The 13,819-nt window shown below is 53.6% G+C and overlaps 1 protein-coding gene across 1 annotated transcript in view; it reads right to left on the bottom strand.

Moving 5' to 3' along the window:
* The window catches only part of ASTN1 (astrotactin 1), a gene marked incomplete at both ends in the record, with an annotated part of 52,030 nt that overhangs the window by 20,888 nt on the left and 17,323 nt on the right, over positions 1–13,819 (bottom strand). The window contains 7 exons of the mRNA XM_082286885.1: positions 2,891–2,975; positions 3,179–3,346; positions 4,181–4,330; positions 5,394–5,501; positions 5,950–6,096; positions 6,881–7,274; positions 10,571–10,758. Of these exons, the coding sequence (XP_082143011.1) occupies positions 2,891–2,975; positions 3,179–3,346; positions 4,181–4,330; positions 5,394–5,501; positions 5,950–6,096; positions 6,881–7,274; positions 10,571–10,758 (1,240 nt within the window). The remainder of the gene's footprint in view (positions 1–2,890; positions 2,976–3,178; positions 3,347–4,180; positions 4,331–5,393; positions 5,502–5,949; positions 6,097–6,880; positions 7,275–10,570; positions 10,759–13,819) is intronic.

The raw sequence follows: 13,819 nt of genomic DNA, 5'->3' as shown, positions 1-13,819 counted from the left end.
ACTAGCTAAACCAAAGGGTTGAAATGAGTTTTCAGATAAAAAGGCCACCCTGGGAAAACAGAAGAGGTCATATCCAGAACACCTCACTCCCAAGTTTGCCAAGGGATTTGGCAAATCCTGCTCTGTTGACCAAGCGCCAACGTGGTTTCTCTGGGGACTGACCCGTGGTGGCAGCACATCACTCCAGCATTGGAGGGCTCAGAGCATATTAGACAAACAGTGGTCAGAAACGATTCAGGCACAGCTGATCTCACCTTGGCATGGGGGCAGAGAGCAGGAGATTTGCAGACATCTCTTTCAGGTGAGCCTGCAGGCCACCCGGTTGGGCTGGAGCTGGGAGTGAGCTGGTGAGCCCAACAAAAGACAGCACGGCAGCTCAACCTCCACCCCAAAAACCAAAAATACCAGCTTACAGCTACAAGTTACTCAGCTAAACAGGCTCTGGCAAGATGGTTCTGCTAGGCTAAAGAGACTTCATCACAGTCATGACCATGTGGAGGCCAAAGGTTCATGTAGAAGAGACCTCCAGCACAAGCCCTTCCAGGCAGAGCTGCACTAAGCAGCACCTGGACATCAGGAACAGATAGCAGAGCAGGAAAAAAGCTCTCATTAAACACCAAGCTGCCCTCAGCATCACGATGCTTAGTGTGAACATGCTTTCAAGAGCCCCTAAAAATAGTGGAAGCTGCAGGTAGGGATGGTGAAGTGTGGTTTCAGCTGCTACCATTTTGCGAAACAAAAATCTGATGAGTTCAAGGGAGAAACACAAAATGACCCCGGTTTCAGGTGGCTTCAGAGAGTTTTCTAAGGATAGTGACACTGCAGCATTGGAGCCTTCTCAAGAGCCCAGACAAGGGCAGAAGGACTTTGACAGCCCCACCATGGTCTAGGGCTGTGTTGTACCTCAGGGAAAAGGAGAACTGCCAGGTTTCTCCGCCCCGAACAGAAAAATACTTTGGAAATGCTGCACATGATTTGTCATAGCCAACTCCGGTATATAAGAAGAAACACAAGAGAAGATGCACCCTAGCCAGGTATGGATCCTGTTGCAGGAGAAAAGGCAGAGGGAAGGCTCCTGTGGGAGCATCAGGTTGGAGACGGATCTAAAAAAGCAGCCCCAAATCCCCCAGAGGAACAGAGGAGGTCCTGAGCACCTTTCAGGTGGGCACTGCTGAGGCCAAAGCTGCGTCAGGAGATGCAAACAGGTCCAGGGGGCTTCAGGAAGGTATCAGTCCTTCTTGCCCTTGGCTTCTCTACAGCTTGTTGCCATCTCTATTTTTTCCCAATTTACCTGAAAGCAGCATCTTTTTCTCTGCTTTGCCTTAAGAAAGCGAAGCAGCTAAATCAGGAAAAAGCCAGAGAAGGGCAGTGTGCATGGAGAAAAAGCGTGAAGCTGCAGACCCACGCCCAGGAGCGAAGGAGAAGCAGAGGGTCAGGAAGCCAATGTTTCTCCACAGTGCTTATCCCATTTTATTACTAGCCTCGATGGACAAAGTCAGTTGCCAATCTGCTTTTCGCAAGGTGGTGGGCAAAAAAGCTGCTCTGATGGAGGCAGAGGCTGGCACCAAAGCCACGTGTGGTCATGGGTGGCTGTGGACTCTTTCCATCCACTCTGAGACACTCCTAAACACAACATATCCCCACACAGGCAAATCCCTGGCAGGGGAATACCCCTCCACACACCCCAGCCCATCGCTCAGTGCCTCTTACGAGATGGCACAGAGGAGCTGGGGTCACCCCTCCTGGACACTGGTCCCTGGGGACAAACAGGACAAGGAGCTGTATTTCTGCCTGTGTTTTCCTGGCCCAGCAGAGGTACCTTGCAGAGGTTTGGGGACCATCACCACACCACGTAGCACATCCCCAGCATGGGGCCACCCGCGCCATGAGCATCACCCCGGCTCAGGGCACCCAGAGCAACAACTTGTCCAACACAGCTGGTGCTCCACGCTGGGTTTAGTTGCTAAATTGCCTTTAAAAGGATAAAAACCAGAGACGGGGGTGGAGATGGAGCAGCAGTGCTCCCCCCAGGGCTGCAGTTCAAAAGGACACAGCGGGGCCGGCCGGCACCGACAGCCCCCCAGCACAGCCACACGGAGCGGGGAGACGCCAAGCCCAGCCTTTGATGATTTTTCTCTCCCCACTGTGAAGACTAATAACTTCAGAGAGGGCATCCTGACATGTGCAGGGCCACCAGTGATCCAGCTGCGGCATAAGGAGGTAAGGGGATAAAGAAGGGTTTGGAGGTGCCATGGGACCTCTGAATTTGGGGGTGTCTTGGCTTTCTGCACACCACCTCCAGCCATTCCAGCTGCACCTCACGGACACGTGAGGGTTGGGGGACAGATGGAGCACCCCCTTGAGGGTCAGAGAGAGATGGGAACTTTTGGAATGCACCGCCGAATTGGTGCTCAAACACCGGAATCATTTCCCTTAGCACCTGCAGGGGTGTGAGGCTGGGAGCAGACCGTGACTCCTCTGTTCCCTCAGCCACAGTATCAGAGCATCTCATTTTCCCAATTTTCAACAGGGACCTCGGCCCGACCTCAGCCCTCCTCTGATGCCTCCCACACCCGAAAGGAAAGCCCCACAAAGCACAGGATGCCCAGGATAGCGTGCACAAGGCAGCAGGGGAGGAACAACCTCAATCTCCTCCAGGGGGTGTTCACTCTAAAATGTGACAATGGCCTCTTCTACATCATTCCCGATTATTTCAAAGAACAGAAATCCTCACCTCCCACAGACCTGCTGCAGAGCCCAGCTGTGTGCTGACCTTACAGTTCACTGAGGTGTCTCTAACTCTGCCACCCAAGAAGTTACCACAGCCCCGCTCTGCTGCTCTGGAAGCCCAGCAGCTCCGTGCCAGGACCCTCCAAGCCGGGGCACTCACCCCTGGTTCGTCCCCCACTCGTTCCGGATGCAGAGGTGCTTGTGCACAGGGTCCTTCATGTAGCCTTCATAGCAGAGACATTCCCCTGTGGAGACAGGGACGGGAGGGACGTGGGAGAACGCACCTGGGAAGGCTTTCCATGTGCTCCCCTGCCCAGTGCAGCCTGCAGCCACCCCAGGGCACCCGGCAGCTCCAGATTGCACACGGAGAAGGTGAGGAAGCACCCACGGCAGGGTTCAGGAGGCAGAGGTGAGCTCACAAACCCACCCCAACCTCGATGACACTTACCAGTCTCGGGGTCACACTGGTGCTCACAGGGGTCGAGGAGGCGCCGGGCGCAGAGGTCCAGGGCCCAGGGCCCACTGGAGTTTTGCTGGGAGAAGAGGACAACCTGTGCTGGGTTCAGCCAGTCACTGGCATCCAGCTGGCTCCCCTCCAGCAGGATGAACCGGCTTCCTGCCACCAAGACAAGGGGAGTCAGTGCCAGCAGCCTGCTGCTGTACCCTCCACCCCACAATGGTCCCCTGCATCCCATAAGGGACCCCTCCATCCCGTGCTGTTTCCCCCCATCCCGTGATGGATCCCTCCATCCCCTGCCCATTCACTCCATCCTGAGACAGTCCCCTCTGTTCCACAAGAAATCCTCTGTCCTGTGCCCATCCTGTCTGCTCTATGACAGCCCCCTCCATCCCATACCTGTCTTCTCTATCCTATGACAGCTCCCTCCACCCTGTGCCTTTTCCCTCTGTCCCACAGCAGCCATCTCCATTCCACACCCCTTTCCCTTGGTCCCACACTGAGGTCTGATGCCTCTGTCCCACAGTGTCCTTCATCCCATGATGGTCCATTTAATCCCATATCTGTTCCCCTCCAACCCACAATAGCCTCCTTGGCCCTATGCCCACCCCCTCCATCCTGCACCAAGCCCTGTGTCCCCCAGCAGCCATCTCCACCCTGTGTCTGTCTCTTCTGTCCTGTGTCTATCTCCCCCATCCTGTACCCCTCCATCCCTTGCTCCCAGCATGGTATACCCTCCATCTCACACCAGACCCCTCTGCCATGGACCCACCCCCTCCATCCCATAACAGCCACCTCTGTCTTCTACCCATCCCCTCTGTGCTGTGCCCACACCTTCCATTCCATGCCCACTGCCTCTGTCCCACACTGGTGCCCTCCATCCATGCCTGTCCTTCTGTCCTGCCGCCATCCCGTCCATCATTCCCCCCCTCTCCTCCATTAGACCTCACAGAGTGGGGCAGGAAGAAATGGGGAAGGCCACGGGGTGCTCACCGTCAGCGATCAGGTGCTCAGGGACGTGGAGGGTGATCTTGACGACCAGGGGGCAGTTCATGTGGGAGGAGCACACCAGGCTGATGACACAGCTCGTCACACTGATGAGGGTCAGCGTGGTCTTGTTCACAGGGCTCCGGGGGGACCCCACTGCAAAACACGGGAGCACAGTCAGATCTGACACCTGCAGGACCTGGGAAGATCTCCAGGTGCAGCCAGGGGACCTCAGGATGCAGAGACCCTCCCCAGCCCCCAGGAAATCCAGCATCAATTGAACCAAATGGAGTCTCTTTGGACTTTGAAGAGCATGAAGCAGCCTTTGCTATGGGATTCTCCAACCCCCTCCCCTGCTGGGACCAGGATCCTCCTGATCCCCCAGAGCCCTGGCTCTCCCACACCCTGCACTGCAGCATGCTGAGAACTTTGCAGCAGCAGAGCTTTAAAGCAGAGCAGAGATATTGAGGGGAAAAACAAGCAAATGCAGTATCCTGGTTTTCTCCACTCCTTCTTGGCACTTCACTCAGGTTAATTTTGTCATGACAACAGGCTCATGGATGCTCTTGAGAAAGCACTAGAGAGCCCTAACTGCTCAGGGCATGCAGGTCTTTGACTTTTAATCTTTCAGCTGAAGAAGCTGAGTGGGAAAAAAACTGGCTGGAGACAAAGCCTGAATCAGCCTCCCAGCACCAGCTAAAGGAGATGGCTCTCAGTCTCGCCACTCCCAGAAAAACAAGGCATCATCCAGCAAACAAGGCTCAACGAGGGAAAACAGACACTAACTTCCCTCTTGGGAAGAGGAAAGCTCCCAAAGGGATGGTGCAGGGCAGTGGGGCAAGACTCCTGCCTGGGGCCCGGGGCCGTGCCCATCCCCTGGTGCACGTACAGCTGGTGTGTGCACGGTGCTGGAGCAGACCCCGGCAGCACCGTGCTGAGCGGCAGCGCGGGAACGCAGGGGCCAGCCTTTGAAGCGTGTTCCTCATTAATATACACCCGTGCCCGGCAGCAGCCTCCAGCAAAACATCAGAATACATTTCATCCTCTGCTGAGAAGCTCCACCGGAGAGCAGCAGCAGCCTGCTGCGGAGCAGGGACCGGTGCCTGCCTGCGGCAGCCGCGATGGCACTTGGGCTTCCATCTTTCTGCCAATGCAAAGGCTCCAAACCCAGAGAAGCAACGGCAAATTAAAGCCAGAGGGGTCACGGCTCGTCACCCACCTCGGCTGCGCCTCCGGCTCCGCGAGGGGTCCGTGTAGAAGGTCAGCTGGGGATCGGTGTCTGCCTCTGTCCCCGAGTCCCCCTCGGGGTTGAGAAATGCCGAGCCAGCTGCAGGGGACACTGAGTGTAGTCATGGAGGGGTTGGCACCGTGCCACCCCACACCTTGGCACCCTGCATCACCCTTTAGGGAAAGCCTTGCCCTAAAGACCAGAAGCCCCATCTGCCAGGTGCAGCAGGGACAGTATCTGTTCCCCTGCCTACCACACACAGCCTGACCCCCCTGCCATGGGTTACCTTGCAACTTTTCCCCATGGCTGTGCCATGATCCTGAAATATTCACTGGGGCAAACACCCTCTGCATCTTTGTAACCAACCAGCCCAACATCATTTGCATCCTTGCAGGCAGCACATTTTCTGTTTCTCCCCAGCCAAATCCTCTTTCCCACGCTCTCACCCAACTCTGGCCCTGTTTCTCCATCCCAGGGGAGGGTGGGTTGCTGGAATGTGGGTGGGTGGAAGCCCAAGGCAGCCCATCCACCCCGGGGACCGCCCTACCTCGCGCTTTGCTGTTGATGCGCTTGCGCTGGCTGCTGGAGGTGTGGGACAGCAGCGTGGCCTGCTGGTGGTTCGAGTCCACGGGGCTGGTGGCAATGATGTTGTCCTTGTACTTGTTCATCAGGGACAGCTTGGCATTATCGCTCCCTGAGCAGGAAGAATTGAAGGGAAAATATTTCAGGGATAAAGCGTTTTAAAAGGGAGGGAGGTGAGAGAAGGATTTCCTTGGATCCATCTCTAGATCATCCCAAGGTGATCGAGGTGCTGAAGCCAATGAGCTGAGCTGCCCCCAACGCACACTCACAAACACCTCAAATCCTGAAGAGGACTGGCATCTCCACCAAACTAGCCAAAAGCTGAGAAATTAACAGCCTCTCAGGGCACTTCTTCATATGCAGGAGAGCATTAGGCATCATACCATGATCTTCCCAAACTATGTCTCAGCTGAGAAGGCTCTAGCTGGATGGCTCAGTCAGTGATGTGGCCAAAGAACAGGTCTGTTACAAGCCTCAAAGAATCCCTGCTGGCGATCAGAAGGAAGCATTAACTCTGAATCGTACTGATGGCAAGTATAATTTTGCTACTAAAAACCTCAGCTGAAGAAGACACCAGAAATCTGGGGATACAAGAGGGAAGTTTGGGGGTCACAATGGGGTAGCATGGAGGGAACCCCATTCTGGTTCTCTGTCAGGCTGCAGGAACCACAGCCTTCCCCCACAAAGCCGCATTGTCCCAGCCATGTCCCACTCGGCAGGGACTGCTCTCAGCTGGCTGCAAGGTCTCCCAGCAGTGGAAGCGCCTTCAGGCGACCACCAACATCTCACACCCGACGAAAACGCGGAGAAACGGGGAAAATGCTCAAGGGAAAACACGTGCCCGGAACTGTGGAGAGAAGACGCGTTGGAAAGGACCCGGCTCAGCCCATGCCCACCTGGTGTGAGGTCCATGCCGGCCTTCTCATTGCAGCCCTGCAGCGAGTCCAGGGTGCGGGTGACCTGGCTGGCGAAGTCCTCGCCGCCGTTCATGCACTCGCGCTGCAGGTGGTGCCGCAGGTCGGTGATGTCGTACTCGTAGCCGTCCAGGATGGGCGTCTCGCGGATGCTGAGCGTCCCGCTGGAGTTGTGGCCCTGCACGCGGGCGTTGCGCAGGCTCTCCCGCCCGTGGCCCCCGATCAGCACCGATGGGATGTAGTGGATCTCGTTGGCCGCCTCGGCGCTGGCGCTCTTCTGGGGCTGTGGCACGCGGCGCCGCTTGCACCACCGCCGGCGCGTGTAGAGGATCATCACCAGGCAGAGGATGGAGAGCAGCAGGGCGATCATCCCTCCCTGCGGGGCACCAACGAGAGCAGGGATCAGCCGGGGACCGCCACCGGCCATCCCCTGGGACACAAACACCCCAGTGTGCTCCAGGGTGGCCAAAGCAAAGGAATTGGCGAGGGGAGCCTGATCGCACCAAGAGTGTGCTGGCACCGGGAGCACCCAGTGCTGGCCAAGGGCTCCCAGATGGAGCCTGCCTCAGGCTGGACCACTTTTGAAGTTGCCACCGAGGCATGAAAAAGCAGCATTTAAAACAAAGCGCGTCTTGTTTCACTCTCCTGCCTTTGAGAACAGAGATCAGCTTTATTCCAGGCAAATGCTCCTACGGGCAACTTTTTCTGACCCATTTCCAACCGGTTTCAGTGCTGTCACTCTCAATCTTGGGAGGTTTTCCCAGGGTATCCGGCAGAAATTGCAGTGCAGATTAAAAGACATCAAGGTTTGGGACAGGCAGATGACTGAAGTGTTGTTTGGGGAACATCTTGGGGGGAAGAGGCTGAAAAAGCTCCTGTCCCACAGGGACGGGCCCCAAAAGAGCACCTGGCATCCTGCCATCCTGCCACTGTCCCCAGGATCACCCTCCTGCAAGATGTCACACAGAGAGAGGGCGGTGAGATGAAAGCCCCAAACTGGCCCTTTATGCACAGTCCACCACGAATTATAACAATAATAACAATAATAACAATAAAAAGCATGCGGAGCCAGCTAAGAGCTCAGAGTCCATCCACAGCTCCCTGCTCTTTCCTAAGCAACAGGTGATCTTGAGAAAATAAAATAATAGTAATAATCTGCTCCATTAGGATAAAACATTAAGGGAATTATTGGATGAGAAGCAGGAGAGGCAGCTGGAAAAGGAAGTTTAATGGCCATTACAGTTTAATCCACTTTCATTTCCAGAATAATGCAGCTGTGATGTGAGGGTGACCCTCCCAGCCTCCTTCCCAACTTTCTCTAAAAACAAAAAAAAAAAAAAAAGAAAGAAAGAAAGAGGAAACAAACTCCAGAGATTAAGGAGACCGGCAGTCCTGCGGAAGAGGGGGGACTGGCTGGCATCCTTCTGGCCAGCAGCCTACAGCCAGGAAGTTGGAAAATCTTTCTGGGGGTGAAAACTGGCCCTGGATCGTAGAAATCAGAGAAACCTACAACGGTTTTGATTGGAGGGGACCTTAAAATTCACCTCATTCCAACCTCAATGCCAAAGGCAGGGAACCCTTCCACTGTCCTAGGTCACTCCAAGCCCTGTCCAGCCTGATCTTGGACACTTCCAGGGATGGGGCAGCCACAGCTGATCTGGGCACTCTCTGCCAGGGCCTCAGCGCCCTCACAGGGAAGAATTTCCTCCCAATATCTAATCTAAATTTCCTCTGTGTCAGTCTAATTCCATCACTGCACGCCTTTGTATGAAGTGCCTGGCACAGTCACGCAGAATTTTTTGGTGGTGAGTGAGCGCCTGTTTCTATATCGTGCTCCAGTCCCTACAAGTTCCTGTGATCCATAAATAAGTGGGGACTGTCCCCATCCCCACCAGAGGTGGCCTCCTCTGTCATGGCTCTCCGTCACCCTAGGGAAAGTCCACCTGCAGGTGGGGTGACGAGCAGGTAGGAGGAATACCAGGGCATTCCTGGCTTTCCTTCACCCTCCGAATGCAAATTCAGTCCCCCAAGCAGCAGTGAGCTCTGCCATACGCCTGTGCTGGTGAACAGGAGACACCAAGCCAGAGCTGGAATCTGGTGGATGCTCTTTTTTTTCAGACAGCAGCTGTGGGTTTACAAAAGAGACTTATTATTTCACTGAAACTGAATTTCTTCTGCCCCAATAGTCTGAGAGCTCAGACTATCCCTGAGAAAAGCAACCTGTGGACCGCTGAGATTTCAAGAGGCTCTGAGAGGAGGATGAAAGCCAGAGCTGAAGTCTTCCCCACCCACTGCCTGTCGGAGAGGGTCAGGGCATCACCTCAGAGCCCCATTTTCCCTCCACAGGAGCACAGAAATCCTACTCTGTCTCATTCCCCCCGGTCTGTGTGATGGCTGTGAGAGCAGCCCTGCACTGGATGGGTGTGGGAGCGCTCCTCACCCGGTCCCCGAGCAGACCTTGGTCACGGTGGATGCAATCCCTCGCTCACACTTCTCCTCTTGGCAACCACACAGCGAAGAAAGAAAACCAGCCTTGAGAACTCCACGTGATCCTGACTCCTGGCACAAAAGCCAACCTCTATCTGTCACGGAGTAAGGACGCCGTCGGAGCAGAGCCGAGGGTGATGGGGAAAAAGAGGCAGAGGAGGACTCAATCTGTGTGTGCACGTTTTGGTGTGACAGCAGTGAGCTGCAGACATCCTTTTCATCAGCTCGACAACAAGCCTTGATCCAGGCACTCCTGCCTTGATCTTGGGATACAGCAGTGCCCAAGAAGACCAAGACCACGGCGGGGCCAGCCTCTCCAGGGGTGATGCACCCTCCTAGGAGCAGCTGGGAATGGACAGCAAAATAGAGGTAGTGGTGCAAGATGTTTTTGGGAGTGGCTTTGCAAACGATTTTTTTTCCCTCAGACTAATCAAGCACAAATGATGGAGGAGAAACCTGGCCTGGGGCTGCAATCTGGAAGAGCAATTGAAGCTCTTATTAGGGTAGACACCATTGAACAGCCTGTTTGCAGCCTCGGCAACCCATTGGCTCCGGCTAATTATCTTCCAAGTGGCACAAAAATTGTAGAATTCTTCAAATTTTTTCCAATGTAACAAAAAACCCCCAATCAACACACCGCAGATCTTCCCCCAACACACAGATCTCTCCTTTCTCTGCCACCAAAACCTTGTCTCTGTGTATCTGGGTGGGGGACTATTGCTGTGCAACCTCAACACACGAGATGCTCTTGCTGTGAAACGACGGCCGCGGGGCTGCCACGCTGATAGAAGTGGTGGTGACAGTGCCTGGTGGCACCGTGACACCTGCTGTGCGTCAGGGCAGAGGGCAGCAGGCACCGTGCACCAGGCAAAGGGCTCCTGACAAGTCAGTGTGAATTAACCCTGGGTTAATGTGCTTGAAACCCTCAAAGCACAGAACCCCCGGGGGCAAACGTATTTTCGAAGTGATGCAAGCTAAGGGAGAGGTTTAAAGCAGCCTGTTCAGGCACTTAGCATTCACCACTCAGAGAGGTGCCCAGGGCATCCTAACCACCCCAAAGGTGGGCACAGTTCCCCATCCTAGGGCAGCTGGAGCCAGATGGGAGAATAATTGGCTTTTCATAAGCCACTGTATTTTCTACAGGCTTCTGGACAGCTAAACGGGGGCTGCCTTCCCATTACATACCATGACAGAGATGTGGAGGATCCTCAGCTCCTCCTCTGCCGACTCAGTCTGGGGTTCCTCTGTGGGGTCGAAGCCGGGCAGGTTGGGGGCCCCGTCCTGGTGGTGGATGTGGAAGAGCAACGTGCCATTCTCCAGCCACTGCTGCCGCCAGCGCACCAGTGGGATGTCATCCGTGTTGCCTGAGATCTCTGCAAGAGCAAAGCTGGTCAAGGGGGAAATGTGGAGCAGAGGGTTTGTGGGAGACATTCACCTCTTCCCAAAAAATTGGTGGAGGGACCAAAGGATGCACACCCTCCGGTCACCTCCTGCCAGCACCGTGGCTGCCCCTACATGACCCCACAGCCTGAAGGGCTAAAGCAGAGTAAAACCATATTTCTGGGTATAATCCAGATGTAGGCCTCTCCAAAAATGCAGCTGTGGTGCAGGGAGAGAGCACTTACTGACAGCAGTAACCCAGCAGCATCCTCCCAGCTCCAATTTGGACAGGTTTCACCCACACACTTCATGTTAAACACAGCTTCAGACATTGGGAGCACAGGATACAGGACAAATTCTCAGCAGCACGATGGGATCATTGGTACCACACCACAAATTATTGCAGACTAAATACTTCCCATGCTTTGTGAACAGTGAAACATGGTCGTGGCTGCCATCCCACCTACATCTCTGACTTTGAGGCAATTTCAGAGGTTTTCGGTTTTCAACCATTTTTTACAGCTCTCCACCCAGGACTCAGCCCAGAGACCTGCAGAGGTACCTGCAGCTTCTGCCCAAGCAACCCTGCTCTCCCTAAGTACTCTTCATTTCAGAGTTTGGGGCAGTGAGACAGATGGACACAGCTGGGCTGAGGTGCCACGGCAGGAGAGGACACCCAGGCAGGAAGAGCAGCTGAGGATAGGGACACGACACGTTCTCCAGGACACCAAATGCCAAATCGAACCAAATTCACGTGGCTGCCTCCGAAATTTCAGGGACACCCTACAGCTGGGTCTCAGCCAAAGACAGGGTGGCACCAGCACATTGCTAGGAGAGATGGACACTCTTTCAGTCACTACCTCCCTCTCAGACCAGATCAGCTTGATCCCCATCTCACACCACCCTGATCTCAGCCATCAGCTCGAGCCTGCCATTTGCCTGTTAGCTGTTTTTCGTGGAAATAGCAGATTTTGTTGGGATGACCATAAAAAACACGATGAGCTTCCCAGTGATGCGCAGCTTCCCCTCCTGTCTCTGCCCCATTGATGGCAGTGGGAAAGAGCCCGTCTGGCTTTGCAAATTATCTTTATTTTGCTTGTTTCATGCTGCCTTCAAATGAAAACTGGAATTCAATTACAGTGCTGAAAAACAACATTTTAAATTTGCTGTTAATTAATTTCATTAGGCTGCCTTAAGTGAGCTGGCTGCCGGGGGAGGTGGGGAGGGGGGCCAGATCTGCATCAGGAGCCAGGTTCATCCTCCCAAACTGATTTGATTAATCAAAAGAAGCATTAGCCACAGCAAGTGAATTGGCAGACTGTTTGTGCTCAGCACGGGCCGTGCTCCTGGCGGTGATCAGCGCACTTGGAGCGTCCCGAGCACAGGGATGCTGAGCGCTCCACGGCGCCGGCGGGAAGCAAAACCCAGAGCTAAGTCACCAGGAAGCCAGAAGCACTTCTGAAATTCCCTCTAACTGCTGAGCTGTGTGTTTGGGGACACAGATCCCCCCTTTGAAAAGCCGGTCCTGGGAGCCGGGAGGATTTGGAGCAGCAGATCTCCTCCTCTCCCACATGGTCTTTATTCATGGACTGAGAGGGGGAAACAAGCTTGCCCGCTTTCCCAACTCCCCAGGGCTTCTCAACGTCGAATGAACCAGCTCAAATGGAAGAAAACACTCTCCCTGCACCTGCCTGCTAACGTGAAATTAGGAGTAATTAAGGCAAGAGCTTTTATGCACAACAGGAACTCAACGTTCTGACATTTGGAAAAAATGTAAATACCAGCATTTGCTCCATTGTAAAGAGTGAAAATAATAGATACTAAGTATGTGACATTGTGACATTTAGAAAGCTAGAGTTAGAGATGTTTTCCCCCTGATCTGACATATCATTGTAAAAGCAGCACCCTTCATCTCATTAATATTTGAGAAGAAATCCTTGATGGGAGTTATTTAAATGATTAATAGATTATAGTAAATTTCAGCCTTAAAATAGGTTGTCATAATTTCAAATTTATTTAAACAGGCTTATTTTTTAAAAGAAAAATATATTTCAATAAAAAATGGATTCCTGTTTTAGACGAGCACAATCCAGCCACAGAGCCTGAGCACATTATCCTCTTTCACCAGACACCACGACGGGGCCCTGCAGCATTGCACACAAGTCACAAGCGCAAGAGACAAAGGAAAACACCCCAGAAATCAACTGCCATCACCCCAGACTGGCAGGCTACGAGCCCTCCACAGCACTGCAGGACAAGGCTGCTCCACCACCTCTGCTCCTGCCCTGGCAAAGGCTCTTGAGGCAGTGCCTGGGTGAGAGAGCTTCCTCCTTGCACCTTCTCCTCCTCTCCTCAAGTGTGTTAGCAACGTGTCAGCTGCCTCTATCCTACTCCATTTCTGCTTGAAAAAATTACACATAGAAATGCTTTCCTGCATCCGTGAAGCTCTCTTGGAGTTCTGTTTAAGCAAGACCAAGACAAGACCAAGACCAAGCTTCCCCCCTAATGTAGCGTCTCTTTACTCTCTCTTCTCCCAGTCCAATGGATTTTACTTTTCCCTCTGTCTTGCTCTCCAAGCAGACAACTCACCACCTGGTGGGAGATGCTGCGGTGACCCCTGTAGGCAAGTGGGATGATTTATCTGGATGTCCTAGGGTGCCAGTTCCGCTGTGGAGCTGGCAGATGCCAACCCTGATGACCAGGTTGTACAGCTGGGCCAGGATGTCCCAGAGGAGGCAGAAAAGTAGGCAGAAAGCCAAAAATAAAAAAATAAAAAAAGGGGCAGGGGGGAGAGGAAAATTTCAAGTTCAAAGTTTGAAAGATATTGATGAAAAGCCTGGTCCCTGCATGGCTTTCATTAAGGCCTTGGATAGGAAGCCATTAGCACTGGTATTAACTTCTTGCACCTCTGTTAAAAAATAGCCTGTCTGAGTCAGAGGTTAATAACAGTAGGAGGCCACTAATTAGGCTGTGCTGCATTCACCTGGTATCAAACGTGGCCCAGGTCCTTCATATCTGCAGGAGCAGCAGCTTCCAAAGGGCCCGGCTGATGCT

Source organism: Coloeus monedula (genome assembly GCF_965178545.1).
Source record: "Coloeus monedula genome assembly, chromosome: 9".
In the NCBI taxonomy this organism is placed as follows: Eukaryota; Metazoa; Chordata; class Aves; order Passeriformes; family Corvidae; genus Coloeus; species Coloeus monedula.
This window is presented reverse-complemented; position numbering and strand designations above follow the sequence as displayed.